Source organism: Propithecus coquereli, unplaced genomic scaffold (genome assembly GCF_000956105.1).
Source record: "Propithecus coquereli isolate 6110/MARCELLA unplaced genomic scaffold, Pcoq_1.0 Scaffold210, whole genome shotgun sequence".
Lineage (NCBI taxonomy): Eukaryota > Metazoa > Chordata > Mammalia > Primates > Indriidae > Propithecus > Propithecus coquereli.
In genome coordinates this window covers 5,505,753-5,522,528 of record NW_012146079.1, presented here as the reverse complement: position 1 = coordinate 5,522,528, position 16,776 = coordinate 5,505,753, and the positions used below count along the sequence as shown (strand labels likewise).

Below are 16,776 nucleotides of genomic sequence, written 5' to 3'. Positions count from 1 at the left end.
AAAAAAAAAAAAAAAAAAAAATTTCTGCTCTGTGAAATACAGTCAAGAGAATAAAATAAGCCACACAGATACAGAGAAAATATTTGGAAAAGGCATATCTGATATAGGACTGCCATACAAAATATACAAAGAACTTTTAAAACTCAACAATAAGAAAACTAACCAATTAAAAAATAGGCAAAAAATCTGAACAGACACCTCACCAAAGATATGCAGATGGCAAATAAGTATATGAAAAGATGCTCCACATTGTTATGTCATTAGAAAACAGCAAATTAAAACAACAATCTCTACACACCGATTAGAATGGCCAAAACACCAACAAGATCGAACACTGGTGAGAATGTGAAGCAACAGGAACTCTCTTTCATTGACGGTGGGAATGCAAAACGGTACGGCCACTTTGGAAGACGGTTTGGCATTTTCCTACGAAACTTAAACATACCATTATCATATGGTCCAGAAATCATGCTCCTTGATATCTACCCAAATGAGTTGAAAATTTATGTCCACACAAAAATCTGCACATGGATGTTTATAGCAGCTTTGTTCATAATCACCAAAATTTAGAAGTAACTAAGATGTCCTGCAGTAGATGAATGAATAAACAAACTATGGTGCCTCCAGACAATGCAATATTATTCAGCACTCAGAAAGGAGCTATCAAGCCATGAAAAGACACGGAAGAACCCTAAATGAACATTACCAAATTGCAGAAGCCAATCTGAAAAGACTATATACTATATGATTCCAACTATATGACATTTTGAAAAAGACAAAACTATGGAGACAATAAACAGATCAGTGACCGAAAGGGGTTAGGGAGGGGGAGGGAGGAAGAGGCAGAGTGCAGAGGAGTTTAAGGGCAGTGAAACTACTGGATACATGTCATCACACATTTGTCCAAACCCATAGAATAGAATGTACAACATCAAGAGTGAACTCTACTCATATCCTATAGTTCAACGATGTATATAGCCAATCCCTAATCAATGTCATTTCTATAAACCAACGAGAATTCCTGTCAAACAACTATGATAAGCCCACTCCTTATTCCCTTTGGTCTTTAAAAACCTACTTGTATCAAAGGCCAAATAGAGCATCTCCCAAAGCAACCCGGAAATTGTTCCAAGCAGCTGTCCTCACTTTGGCTCAAGTAAACTCTAAAATTATATTTTGTGCCTCATCTTCTTCCATTAGGTCAATGACAGACACAGAAGTTTATTAAATGTTGCTCAAAATAAATCACATGCAAATATTACTGTAATACAAAAAACTGTGTGATCAGGGGTTTTTTTGAGGCCACATTACTGGCAAAGTGATCTATTTTGGAGACAATAAAGACTCTTTAAAAAGTAAATAAATATGGGGGGGACACGGGCAATATACATAACCTAAACATTTATACACCATAGACAGCAGGTGGTACGGTGGCTCATGCCTGTAATCCTAGCACTCTGGGAGGCCAAGGCGGGAGGATCGCTTGAGGTCAGGAGTTCGAGACCAGCCTGAGCAAAAATGAGACCCTGTCTCTAAAAAAAATAAAAAATAAAAAATAAATAAATATACACCATAATATGCTGAAATAAAAAAAAATAAAAAATAAAACAAAAGTAAATAAAGTGAACCCTACCATAAACTATAGACTTTGGGTAATAATGGTGTGTCAATGTGGTTTCACGCCTTATAACAAATGTACCACCCTGGTTCTGGGTGCTGACGGAGGTGGAGGATATGTATGTGTGGGAGCAGAGATATATAGGAACTCTGCACTTTCCAATCAATTTTGCTGTGAACCTAAAACTGCTCTAAAATCTAAAGTCTATTTTAAAAAATCAAAATAATCTATATTAAGTTGATAAAAGAAAAAAATCCATGTAATTATTTCAAAAGATACAGAAAAAGCATATGACAAAATTCAGAACCATTAATAATTATATTTTTTAAATTCTCAATGAATTAGTAATAGAAGACAATGTATCAACCAGATAAAGGGCACCTACCAAAATGCCTACAATTAACATCATACTTAACAATGAAACACTGAATTCTTTCTCCCTAAATTCAGGAGTAAGGTAAGGATGTCCAACCCTTGTGACACCTATTCAACACTGTATTAAAGGTCCAAACTAGTGAAATAAGTCAAGATAAAGAAACAAAAAGTATAAAGTCTTGAAAGCAAAAAAGAAATCATCCCTATTCTCAGACAATATGATTGCTTGCATAGAAAAACTAACGAAGGGGCAACCAAACAATAAGAAAACTATAAAAAATAAATGATTTTAGTAGGATTTCAGGAAATAGATATAAAAATCAACTATATTATCCACATATTAGCAGCACACTATTTGAATATAAAATTTTTTAAAATGTCATTTATCATAGCATCAAAAAACTTAACTACTTAGGAATAAATTTAAGAAAATATAAAGATGACCTATATACTAAAATCCTTGAGAAAAAATAAATTAGACCTTAAAAAACAAAGAGAAATACCTAGTTCATGGACTAACAGCCTCAATATTGTTAAGATGTCAGTCCTCCCAAAATTTATCTATATACTCAATGCAAATTCCATTATAATACCAGCAGGCTTTTATGAAAATTGATACACTGAGTCTAAAACGCAAAAGTCATAGAATTAAAACAATCTTGAAAAAGAAAAAAGTGGGAGGATATACACTCAATAGTTCACCACATACTCTCAACTTTACAGTATAAAGCTACAGGAATCAAGACAGTATAGTATTGCTATGAGGACAAAGAGATAAACAAAATAAAATAGAAACGAAATAAAATAGAACAGCAATAAATCCACACCTATATGGCCAATGTATTTTTTTGACCAAAGTGCCAACGTGATTCAATAGAGGAAAAAAATAGCTTTTTCAACAAATGGTGCTGAAAAAAATTAGATATCCATATGGAAAAAAAATGAACCTATCTCACACCATACATGAATTAGAGATGGATAATCAATCTAAACATAAGAGCCAAAACTATGAAGCTTTAGAAAAAAACCTAGGTAAATATCTTCGTGACCTGGGTATAAATAAGGGTTTCTTAGAAAGAACAAAGAAAATATTAACCACAAAAGAAAAAAGGTGGTAAAATTATACCATCAAAATTTAAATCTTCTGCCCATCAAAAGACATTTTTAAGAAAATGAACCATCAAGCCACAACAACCAATGAGAAAACAGGTAAAACATATATCTGATATAGAACTTTTATAAATATAAAATATGAAGAACTCCTACAACTCAATAATAAAAATATAACCATCTCAATTTTTTAAAACTGAGCAAAAAATTAACATATACTTTCTTCACAAAGGAAGATATAAGAATGGTGAATAAGCACACAACAACTCATCATTAGGTTACTATGTAACATAAATCCAAACAACAACGAAAATTAAGACCACAAGATAATATTACATACTAGAATGGCTAAAATTAAGAAGACTAACAACAAAAAATATTGGTGAGAAGAGGGAACAAGGAGGAATGTAAAATGCTACAATCCCATTGGAAGAAGTATGCCAGTTTCTTTTAAATTTAAACATGCACCTACCACTTAGCATAGGAGTTCACTTCTAGGTATTCATCCAAGGAACATAAAAATATATTTCAATTAAAACTTGTATATACAAGAATATTCATAACAGCTTTATTCCCAATAGCCAAAAAACTGGAAACAACCTAAATGTTCATCAACAGACAGGATAAACTGTGGTACATTGACAAAATGGTATTATCAATGTACCACCCAGCAATAAAAACAAAGTATTAATACATGCAATCACAAGGCTGAGCTTCACAGACATTATTCTGAGCAAAAGCTGGACACAAAAGAGTACATATTATATAATTCCATTTATATGAAATTTTCAAACACCCAAAATTAATCTGCAGTTAAAACTCAGAACAGTGGTTACCATTTGATTGAAGAAGTGGGGAACCTGCAGGGAAGGGAACTTCCTAAGGTGATAGAAATGTTCTATACCTGATAAGGGTGATCCATTTGTCGAAACTCATGGAATTGTACATATACAATTAGTGTATTACAACATATACAAAATTTACTTCAAAAGATGTAAACAAACACAAAATATTTCACGGTTTCACTAGTAAATTCTTCCAGATACTTTTTAAAAGAATACCAATCTTACACAAATGCTTTCAGGAAACAGAAAGATGGAACACTTCCCAATTTTCTTATGAGCTAAGCTTATCATTCCAAAATGTAAGGAAATTATAAGACACACAAATTAAAAACCCCTCTTTCTCATGCATGTAAACAAAAAGATTCTAAACAAATCAGCAAATCACACCTACATTAAAAGGGCACATGAGGAACAACTGGATTTATATAGTAATACAATGTTAGTATATTTGAAAATTATTATAATTTCCATATTAACCAAATACAGTAGTTAAATCAAATCAAAATAGATACAGATCAAGTTTTTGATAAAAGTTAACTCCTCTTCTCAAGTCTCTACAGACTAGGACTAGAAGTAAAAAAAAATAACAATTGAAAAAAAGTGGTAGCAAACTTCATACTCAACAGTAATTACTATTTGTGAATGCTGAATTCACAAACCAGACAAGAAGGTCCTTTTTCAGTACTTGAATTCAACATTTTATTAGAGATCTTCTCTATTTCAATAATATAGGAAAAAGAAAAAGGCATAAAAAATTGGAAAGAAAAAAATGCTGTCATTATTTAGAGATATAATTTAAGTACACAGAAAATTTTTAAAAATTTATGTATAAACTAGAATAAATAAGTTAAACGGGTCCTTAAATAAAAGATCAATATACCAAAAAACCAAGTGTATTTCTATCCTAGCAACAAAATTAGAAAATAGAAAATTCCAAAACTATCATTTATAAACTTCTCAAAAAACATCAAAGACTTGTAAATAAATTTAATGAAACATGAACAAGACTTCTACACTGAAAACTATTAAAAAATTAATGAGTAACATATTTAGGGATCCCTGATTTAAAACAAAAGTTCCTTTGTAATGAAATGTGGAAAAGGTAGTCTTTACAATAAATGATACTGAGAAACCACAAGAATAAAATGAACTTTGACCTATACCTCGGAAAACACAAAATAGTCAATACCAGATGGATCAGACACCTAACTGTAAAAGATTTGTTCTGAAAGATTATACAAAGAATTTTTTTAAATATTATAGGAAAAAGATATTCATGACCCTGAGGTTAGAAAAAATTCTTAAAAACAAAACAAAAATCACTAATCATAAAAAATGTTTAATTTATCGGACTTCATTAACACAACAACTTCTGTTCCATACACTATCTATAAAGAGAGGTAAAAGCCAAACCACAAAAAAGATTTTTTTAAATACATGTGTGTGAGTATATCTCCAACAAAGGACTTGTATACAGAATATACCAGTAAGTCAGAGAGCCCATCCACCGGGCTCCTACCCCACCAACCCCAAAATGTGCACTTCAAGAAAAAGGATATCCAAGTGATGTGAAATAGTGATATGACAAAATATGTTCAACTTTAAGAGTTATCAGGAAACACAAAATGAAATCACAATGCAATACAACTACTCACTCACTAAAAAATGGCTAAAGAAAAAAAAAAGTGACCCAAGTGTTGGGTTATGAAACAACTGGAACCTTCATATACTGTTGGTGGGAATATAAATCAGTCGCCACTTGGGAAATTATTTGGCATTATATACTAAAGCTAAATATGCCTACTCTGTGACCCAGCAATTCTACTCCTAAATTTATATGAAACACAAATAAGTGTTTGTATCTCCCAAAAGACATGTACAAGAATGTGCATAACAGCACTATTTATAATGGCCAAAAACCATGAACAACTTGAACATCCACCAACACTAGTATGAATAAATAACCGATGGTATATTCATACAAAGAAATACAGTGAACCCAGTGAAAAACAAGGATGAATCATATAAGTATAATATTGAGCAAAAGAAGCCAGAAACAAAGAGTATGTACTATATATAATAATTCCATTAATATAACAAAAACAAACAAAATAAACCCATGGTGATAGAAGTCAGAGTAGATAGTTAACAAGGAAATGGTTATTCAATGGAAGGGACAATGGGAGCCTACTTGAATGCTGGAAGTGTTCTATACCTTGATTTGCATGATGGTTTACACAAGTTGATACAAATGTAAAAATCCGCCAGGCCAGGCGGGCTCACGCCTGTAATCCTAGCTCTCTGGGAGGCCGAGGCGGGCAGATTGTTTGAGCTCAGGAGTTCGAAACCAGCCTAAGCAAGAGCGAGACCCCGTCTCTACTAAAAATAGAAAGAAATTAGGCCGGGCGCGGTGGCTCACGCCTGTAATCCTAGCTCTCTGGGAGGCCGAGGCGGGCGGATTGTTTGAGCTCAGGAGTTCGAAACCAGCCTAAGCAAGAGCGAGACCCCGTCTCTACTAAAATTAGAAAGAAATTAATTGGACAACTAAAAATATATAGAAAAAATTAGCCGGGCATGGTGGTGCATGCCTGTAGTCCCAGCTACTCGGGAGGCTGAGGCAGTAGGATCGCTCGAGCTCAGGAGTTTGAGGTTGCTGTGAGGTAGGCTGACGCCATGGCACTCACTCTAGCCAGGGCAACACAGTTGAGACTCAGTCTCAAAAAAAAAAAAAAAAAATCCATCAAGCTATACTTATATATTTATATACACCTCAAATTTAAAAATTTTTAAGGCCTCAAAGTAAATACATTTTCAGACAAAAAGAACAGTTAATTCATCATCAGCAAACCTACACTAAAGAAATACTAAAGATAATTTTTAAGTCAAAAGGAAAAAGATCCCAGAGAGAAGTATGTCAACAGAAGTATGTGAATGAAGAGCAAGAGAAAACATAAATATGTGGGTAAATCTAACTGAATAACAACAGTATAATCGTATCTTTTGGGGTTTCAAATATACGTCAAACTAAAATACACGACAGCAATAACAAATGAGTAAAAATTGGGTAAATGGGAATTGGCAAAATACAAATTTATCAAGGATACATGTGGCATTCTCTAGGGGAACCAATAAAAGAAGGTAAAACTAAGAAATTCATGAGGGGATAATTTAAAATACTCCATTAATCCAAGAAAAAGCAAGAAATTAAAGAAAAATAACAGAATGGACAAGTCAAATAGAAAACAAATAATAATAAGCAGTATAATTACATTAAATGTTAAGTGACTAGATATACTCCAATTAAAAGACATATATCAGGCCGGGCGCGGTGGCTCACGCCTGTAATCCTAGCTCTCTGGGAGGCCGAGGCGGGCAGACTGTTTGAGCTCAGGAGTTCGAAACCAGCCTGAGCAAGAGTGAGACCCCGTCTCTACTAAAATTAGAAAGAAATTAATTGGACAACTAAAAATATATAGAAAAAATTAGCCGGGCATGGTGGTGCATGCCTGTAGTCCCAGCTACTCGGGAGGCTGAGGCAGGAGGATTGCTTGAGCCCAGGAGTTTGAGGTTGCTGTGAGCTAGGATGACGTCACGGCACTCTAGCCTGGGCAACACAGTGAGACTCTGTTTCAAAAAAAAAAAGACATATATCAGACTGGATTAAAAAAACAAAACCTAACTATACTCTACTTAACAGTAAACATACCATAAGGTTATAGAAAGCTAAAACTAAAAGGATGGAATAGGATATTTAATGCAAATATTAATAAAAAGAGCTGGAATAGCTCTACTAATATCAGATTAAGAAAAATTTAAGTAAAAAAAAAATTACAGACATAATTGGAATATTCCATAATGATGAAAAGTTCATCACCATTGCTGTGTTTATCATCAGCAAAAACTGAAAGAAATAAAAAAAAAAACCCTCTCTTAGGGAATGATAAATCAAGCAGAGAAAACAGAAAATAAGGATGTGGAAGATTTAAACAACATTAATGAATTTGACCTAACTGATATTTATAGAATACTGTATAGCAAATTTCAAAGGACTGAAATCACAAAGTGTATATTCTCTAACCACTATGAAATTACGTAACTCAATAAAAGAAATATAACTAGAAAATCCTCTAAATGTTTAGAAATTGAGAAATAAACTTCTAAATTCATAGATCAAAAAAAAAAAACCAATGGAAATTTAAAATCACATTGTATTATGAGCAAAATAATAATGAAAATATAACATATCAAAACTTGTCAGCTGTAGCTAAAGCTGCTTAGAGGAAAATGTATATAACCTTAAATACAGATTTAAAAAGAAGAACTCAAAATCAATGCTCTATTGCAATAAATTAGAAAAAGAATAGCAAGTTAAAACGAAAGAAAATAGAAGAAATAAAACATTAAAGAGCAGAAATTTAAGAAACAGGATACGAATCTATAATACAATAGCAAAATTCAAAAAGCCAAAAATTAATTCATTGATAAACCCCTAGCAAGATAAATCAAAAAATGAGAGGTACAAATGACCGATGTAGTAATAAGTATGAAAAGTTAGATGATATGGATAAACCTAGCAAAACTAACAGAAAAATAGAAAATCTAAGTAGTTCTGTTTCCATTATAGAAATAAAATACCTTATTTTAAACTTTCTCACTAGCAACCTCTAGGCCCAAATGCCTTCACCAGTGGAATCCTATAAGCATATAAGGAAAAAACAATAACAATCTTCATAAACTCTTCTAAGGAACAGTAAAAGAGGAAACATTTCCCTCTTTTTATGAGACTAGCATAACCAAGATACCAAAGTATGATCAGAACATTAGAAGTAGGAAAATTACAGACCAACTTCTCTCATGAGCACAGGTAAAAAGATCCTAAAAAACACACCAAAAAATAGCACAACAAATCCATTGATACATAAAAAGGGTAATACATCACAACCAAGTTGGGCTTATTTTAGGAATGCAAAGATAGTTTAACATTTGAAAATAAATCAGTGTAATTCAATACATTAACAGAGTAAAGAAGAAATACCATGAGTGTCTCAAAAGACGCAGATAAAGCATTTTATTAAAATTCAACACGATTCATGACTTTAAAAAGTATAATTAACCAGGTTGCTGGGTATAAGGTCAATAAACAGAATTCAATTATCTTTCTAACTACCCAAGAAAACAACTAGAAAATGAAATTTAAACAATTCTAATTAAAATAACATCAAGAATATCACATATCTAGGAATAAATCTGCTGAAAGATGTGGAGGCCCTCTACACTGAATGAAAACTACAAAACATTATTGAGAAAAATTTATCAAGCCCTAAATAAACGGAAGAATATACTATGTCTATGGATTAGCTGACTCAGTGTTAAGATATCAATTATCTGCAAATTGATCTCCAGTTTCCATGCAATCCTAATCCAAAATCCTGTGTGTGTGTGTGTGTGTGTGTGTGTGTGTGTGTGTATGAGTTGAGTAGAAATCAAAAAACTGATTTTAAAATAATATGAAAATACAAGGGGAAAAGGAGACATAGGGAGAGGGAGGTGGAGGGAGGTGAAGGAAGTCAGAGTATATTCACAACCACATATCCTTACAAACTAGAATAATTGAAAACGATATGGTATTGGCATAGGGAGAGACAAATAGCCCAACGGAATAAAGGAATCTAGAAACAAAGTCATATCTACAATGACATACGAAGTACATGTGAAAAGTCTTAAAAAAAATTCCATGTAAAAACATTTCATTCAAAACTTTAATATATTTTCTGATGAACCATATCAATTACACAGCAAGTAAATACTTCAGTTAAATTACCTCATGACTATATAAAACAGCTTCCAAAACAATTAGCAGACCTTTTATAAAATCTTAATCTCTTACCTCCCCAAAAGCTCCCCGACCAATCACCTTTAATATTTCAAAGTCTTCTCTATGTAATCGCATTTGTTTCACTTTAGAAGTAAATGGTTTAGCTGAAACAAAAGAGCACCATCAATTACTTTCTTAATGAAATGTGATACAAATTAGATATAAATAATAGTATTTCTTACTTACACAAAAAAATTCAAATTATGATTAGGAATTAAGCCAAAGTATTAAAAAAATTTCATCAAACTCTATAAGAATAGATTTAATTTCCATAAGAAAATAAATTTCCTTTTTATTTCTTACATATGAATTACATTTTTGGTGAGAAACATTTTTAAAACTCCAAACAATGTACAAAATAATGCAAAGCAGGAGATATAAAAATGAGAGCAGTTTATGCTTATGCTACACATTCTACATATGCTATCGATGTTATGTATAGCATCATACATGCTATACGATGCTTTATATATATTTTAACATAAAAGTCCAACAAGTAAAAGCAGATTTCATGGCACCAGCGAGCTCTTCAGCAACTCCTACCAAGTAATTTAATATTTCTTTCATACTCATTCATTTATTTACTGCTTTAACATGCCTTTATCAAGAGTCTACGCTATACAAAACATGGTGGCGATGACTGGAGTTTTTAAAAAGTACAATATGGCACTTTCCTTCAAAAGCTCTCAGTTTTCAAGAAAGACAGAAAAGTATGCCTGCGTAAGATACACAAAATGTAACCGTGTGATAAACTTTCTAACACAGGTAAATATAAAGTGCTTCAGGATCAGTGAGAATGGAACATTAATTATGTGAAAAGAATGAGGACGTAGCAGAAGAATTGAACCTTGAGGACTAAGTAGAATTTTTGTTCCTTTGTCTGAATTCAGACAGTGTAGACACTCCAGGCACAATATAAGCAAATGAAGAAAGTAAGCTACCCAACAAGTAAGAAAGTGAATTTGGGGTGATAATGGTAAATAATCCATTGCTACAGAATTTCAAGAAGAAAGGCAAAGAAATATGAACTGGAAAATGGGAATGGCATTAGTATCATGCACGGAATCTGGATATAATCCTAGTAATAAATAGGGGATAAATTAACATCTTTAAATGAGTAAATCAATTATACATTCTGCTGCCTCTAGAGTTTGGACCTGTTTCCTTTCCTCTCCTGTGTCCCTCTTTACTATCACACATAAAAAGGAGTTGATATGATTAAAAGACCATCATATATGGGTATAGATCTCTTCTCTCTCTCTCCCTTCCATGGAGCCAGAGTGTGACAACAGCAAAGATATGTATTTGAGCATTAGAGGAGCGAAACAGACAAAGCAGACCTTACAGCTTGCTTTGGTTCTGGAAGTACACATTTAGCTAGCTCTAACTAGTTTAGAAAACAGGGGTATTCTTCTCTGCTTAACCAAGTGTACTAGAGATTTCTACCTTAGTATTTTAGATTGTTAGGAACGGAAGCAGAGATTAGATCCCTATTTGGAATTCACAGAGAAGAGGAAGATCAAAGAAAGAGACCAAGTTTCCTCCATACTAAAGGTATGGAGGATCTCATGGAGGCGGAGGGGGAAGGGACGGGGGAGGGGCTGGGAAGTGAACCCCGATAAAACGACCAAGGCACCTGGTTTTGAAAAAATTAGACTAGATAAATCACGAGACTGTGGCCCCGGTCTATCAGTCAGGGTCCCAGTGGGAAACAAATTACCCTAATTTGTGGAAAGTTTATTTACAAGTGGACTATTTACAAAGGTATAGGCAGTATATAAGGGAACCACAAGGAATAGTGCAGTAATCTGGGAATAGTGTCCTTCCCTTTCCCAGCTGCTATACGAGTATATCAGAAATACAAATGCTCCTCAAGTTACAATGGGGTTACACCCCGATAAACCCATTGTAAATCTGAAAATATCACAAGTCAAAAATGCATTTAATGCTGCCAACACAGCAAACAGTCCCCAATTTATTATGGTTCAACTTAAAATTTTTCAACTTTACAATAGTTCAAAAGCAATATGCATTCAGTAAAAACTGTAACCCTATCCCTAAGTCCTAAAGACTGGGTCCTGATAAAGTCGTTGTAAAGTCAGAAAATCGTTACGTTAAACCATCATAAGTGGAGGACTGTCTATAGTTGGTTAAGAAGGATAAGTATAGAATAAACTTAAAAACAAAACAAAACACATGGAACCCACATGAGACTAGCTGCCAAACAGCTCTAGAAAATATAACACAGTAGCCTATAGCATAACATTTAGCAACTCTTGAAGTTTACCTTCTAATTCACTTTACTTTTCCCCCTTAATGCTTCCAAATAACCTGACACTCAAATAAAGTATACGCACTATATCTTTATTACTGACCCTAAGACAAAAACATTTCATCACAGACAACTATAGTTATTTGTAATCCAATTCAGTTTTTAAAGAATAATTCTATATATAACCTTCTTTTGGTAACATCCTACTTATCTAAAAGGTCAGGAATCTAGATATTTCAATCCTTTGATACACTACTGCAAAACAAGAAAGAAACTATTTTTAAACCCAGAGTGACTGAAGTATGATTCAGGTAAGCACATGATTGGCAAAATGATCTCTTAGCAAAGGCACAAAGAATGACAATCTGTCAAAAAATGTAATTTTTCAGACATTCCAAAATTGGTCTACATCACAAATTTCTTCAGAAGGCTCACAGTTTACTAATCATTTATTTAATTCACTTAATAAATATCTCAGAATACCTGCTATATGCCAAGCATTGTACAAGATGCTGGAGGTACAAAGACATATAAAACAGGCCCTGTCTTCGTGTAAACTTGAAATACCACAAGTGTTATTTCCACATATAAAGCTTTCGGTGTTGTTGAATACAAATTGCTAGTAAAAAGAAAATGATGTTCACATTACAAGAAATCAAAGAAACACAAATTAGCTTAACATGAATATTTTATTATTTAAGAACCAAATAGGCCAAAAATAATGAATCTGAAACCATCATGTATTGAAAAGAATATGAGTAACAAGTATTCCAATACACAGCTGGAGGGGCTATTAATTGACTACAGTCTCTGTGACGAAGACTTGGTTTTTCTTTTTCATTGTCTTAACATAGTATAATTTGTAAAGTGACTTTATAAGTTAACTATTTTTGTATTTTTGGAATAAATCATATTTGGTTGTAATATTTTAATACACAGCTGAGTTTTTTTGTTTTGATTTTATTTAGGAATTTCTGTGAACAAAGTTTGTCTACCATTACCTTTTTTCTGTAATATCTTCATCTGATAGATAAACCAACTTTATTAAATGTGTTGAGTAGCTTTCTCTCCTTTTCTATTCCCTAAAACAAAAACATTCCACGTTGTTTAAAGATCTCAATGTGAAAAACAAAATTATAAAACTTTTAGAAGACAATATAGGAAACTATGACTTGAAAGTCCGGTAAAACTTACTAGTGAAAACATCTAGCACATGTATCTTTTGAATGGACTTTTGATTATTGATTTCTTTTTCACATTATTATTGTTTTCATGTTTTCTATTTCTACCTGTGACAACTACATGAATTATATTTTCTATGAATTTATGCACTGCATCGAAATTCAAGTTTATTGTAATAAAATAACTGATAATATTCTTTTGTTTTTAAAACGCTACTCTATGGATAGGTTTGATCCCTTTTTAGTTGCTAAAATTATTCAACTGGGTCTATTTTCATTGTTTTTGCTTATCAGTATTACTGGAAATTTGCATATTTTACAATTTTTTTTTTTTTTTGCAAATATACAATGTTAAGATTTGTTCATTCTTTCCATATTTCTGTGAGGGTTTTTTCTGTTCAAGTTCTCACTTGAATTCACATAAAATGTCAGAAAAAGAACGTAGAACCTAATATTAAGCCCCTTCCTCTCCCAAAACAACTAAGTTAGCCAATTTGATATTAGACAAATGAGACATTAGGGCAAAACTCATTAGTAGAATACAGATAAAAAGGGGCTGTAATGATTAATTTTATAATGTTCAACTAACCAGGCAGGACACGATTCTGAACATGTATGCACCCAATAACACAACCTCAAAATACATAAAACCAAAACTTATAAGAAAAAAAACTCACGTCATAGAAGGAGATTTTACTACATCTCTCAGTAATTGATAGCTCAAACAGACAAAAAAAAAAAATCAGTATATTTGAGCAATATACAATATAACACTCTACCTAACAGTTGGAGAATACTATTTTCAAACACACATTGAATCTCTACAAATTTTGATAACAAGCCAAGACATCGAACTACCTCCAATAAAATTCAAAGTATTGGGAAAATAAAAACCATGTGGTATGTGTACACTGCAACAAATGCAATTAGAAATCAATAACAGAAAGACAACCAGGAAAGCCCATAAGCCCTGAAATTAAAAGAAAAAATTAATAAGATAATTAGAAAATACTCAAAACGACACAATAATAAAAAATAATACATATCAAAACACCTAGGATACAGCCTAAACCAGTCCAGTTTTTACAAAAAAAAAAACATAGAGCCTTCAATATTTACACTGGGAAAGAAGGCAGTCTGAAAATTTAGGTGTTAAACATACACATAAAACATGAGACCAACAAAACTCAAAGCAGAAGGAAGAAAACAAAAATGTGAGGGAATAAAATTATTTGATTTGAAAATAAGCGTATAAAAGAAAGGTTTAGGTTGGGCACAGTGGTTCCCACCTGTAATCCCAGCACTTTGGGAGGCTAAGGCAGGAGGATCACTTGAGCCCAGGAGTTCAAGGCTGTAGTGAGATATGATCATGCCACTGCACTCCAGCCTAGGTGACAGAGTGAGACCCTGTCTTTAAAAAAAAAAGAAGAAAAGAAAAAAAATAAAGGTTTAACAAAGCCAAAGAATGGTTTCTTGAAAAGACTAATAAAATAAAATGATGAATTAAAATATATTGGGAATGAGAAATTAAGATAAAACTGCGGATGCTGTTGAGATTAAACAAATACGAAGAGAATATTACAAACTTATGCCAATAAATTTAAAAAATGCAGAAGCAAACAAATTCCTAAAAATGTTTTTAAAAATTGAAAACTTGAATTGTCCTATAAATAAGTTGAATTAGTAGTTTAAAATCTTCCACAAAAAAAAACAACAATCCTAAATAGCTTTACAAGTTCAAACACATAAGAAAACCCACACACCTATGCACCATAACACACATACTAAGGGCACTGAAGCAATGACACACAAGTACTCCTCAGCAGCAATGAGCACACATAGCATCCAGATATTGGTTTCTATTTACCATTCTTCATCAAAAGGAACCTAGGTTCCTGGGAGAATTGGCTAAAGTGATCACAACACACACATACCACAATAACGGGCCAAAGGACATTATGTGTCTCCTGGTGTGATGCACTAGGAATGAACAGAGAATCACTTATGATAACATGCCTACCAAAGACAAATACCCTGAATCTACCCATGAGGAAATAATCAGACAAAGTTAAATAGAGAAACAGTATACAGAAAACTGGCCTGCAACATGACAAATTTCAAGATACGACAATGACACGAAAGATAAAGAAAGCTTGAAGAATTGCTTCTGATTAAAAGAGACTAGACCACATGATAACTAAAAGCAATACATAACAGAGACTGGACCGTGTATCAAAAAATTTTTTTTAAAAATCAATATAAAGGATACTATTGGGACATTGGTGAAATTTCAATATTTTATGTATATTAGATAAAATTATTATATCAAAGTTAAACTTGCTAATTGTATCATGGGAATATCTTAGAGAATTTCTTTATTCTAAGAAAACAGATGCTGAAACATATACAGTTACAGAGTCATGATATCTATAATTTATTCTTAGCTGGTTCAGCAAAAATAGTGTGTGTGTGGGGTGGGGGAGAAAGAGAGCAGCACAAATGTGGCAGAGTGTTTAAAATAGGTAAATCCTTTGCTTCTTATGGATAAGACAAAAAGAAAAAAAAATAGGTAAATCTAATACAGTATAGGAGGCCTTGTTAAACCATTCTTACAATTTCTATATAACATTGCAATTTTCTAAATAAAAAAGTTTTAAAACAAGATTTTAACACTAAAACATAAAGAAGTAAAAACATATTCTCCACCATTAACAGACATTTCTTTCAAAATGAAAGAAATATGTGAGGAATGAAAATGTGTTAGAACCAATAATACCTAAATTAAAACTTGCTGTTTAGCTAAAAGTGGATACAGTTAACTCATGTCTGCAGAACTTCATAAACAATGGAAAAAGACTGAAAGCTTTTCCCCTAAGATTAGCAACAAGACAAGGATGCCCGCTTCAGTTGTCTATTAAGCATAGTACTAAAAGTTCTAGCCAAAGCAAAGAGGTAAGAAAAAGAAATAAAAGGCCTCCAAATTGAAAAGGAAGAAGCAAAATTATCTGTTTGCAGATGACATGATCTTCATATGTAGAAAACTCTAGAGAATATGCAAAAACCATTGTACAGCTAACAAATGAATTCAGCAAAGTTGCAGGATATAAAATCAGCAAACAGAAATCAGTTGTATTTCGTACTTTCCTATATAATTCCATTTACATAAAATAGGCAAATCTATAGAGAAAGAAAGTAGATTAGTTGTTCCCTAGGGCTAGAAGAAAGGGGTAATGTGGAGTGTCTAGTCACTAATGGACATGGAATTTCTTTGGGGGGTGATAAAAATATTCTATAATTGAGTTGTGGTGATGGTTGGCACAACTCTATGAATATACTAAAAACATTAAATTGTATACTTTAAACAGGTGAATTATATAGTATGCAAATTATATCTCAAAAAAAGCACTGGGGCCGGGCGCAGTGGCTCACACCTGTAGTCCTAGCTCTCTGGGAGGCTGAGGCGGGTGGATTGTTTGAGCTCAGGAGTTCAAAACCAGCCT

At 32.7% G+C, this 16,776-nt stretch overlaps 1 protein-coding gene across 1 annotated transcript in view; it reads right to left on the bottom strand.

The window, feature by feature from the left end:
• The window catches only part of CDC42BPA (CDC42 binding protein kinase alpha (DMPK-like)), a 245,435-nt gene that overhangs the window by 199,922 nt on the left and 28,737 nt on the right, over nt 1-16,776 (bottom strand). The window contains exon 2 of the mRNA XM_012644402.1: nt 9,836-9,927. Within this exon, the coding sequence (XP_012499856.1) occupies nt 9,836-9,927 (92 nt within the window). The remainder of the gene's footprint in view (nt 1-9,835; nt 9,928-16,776) is intronic.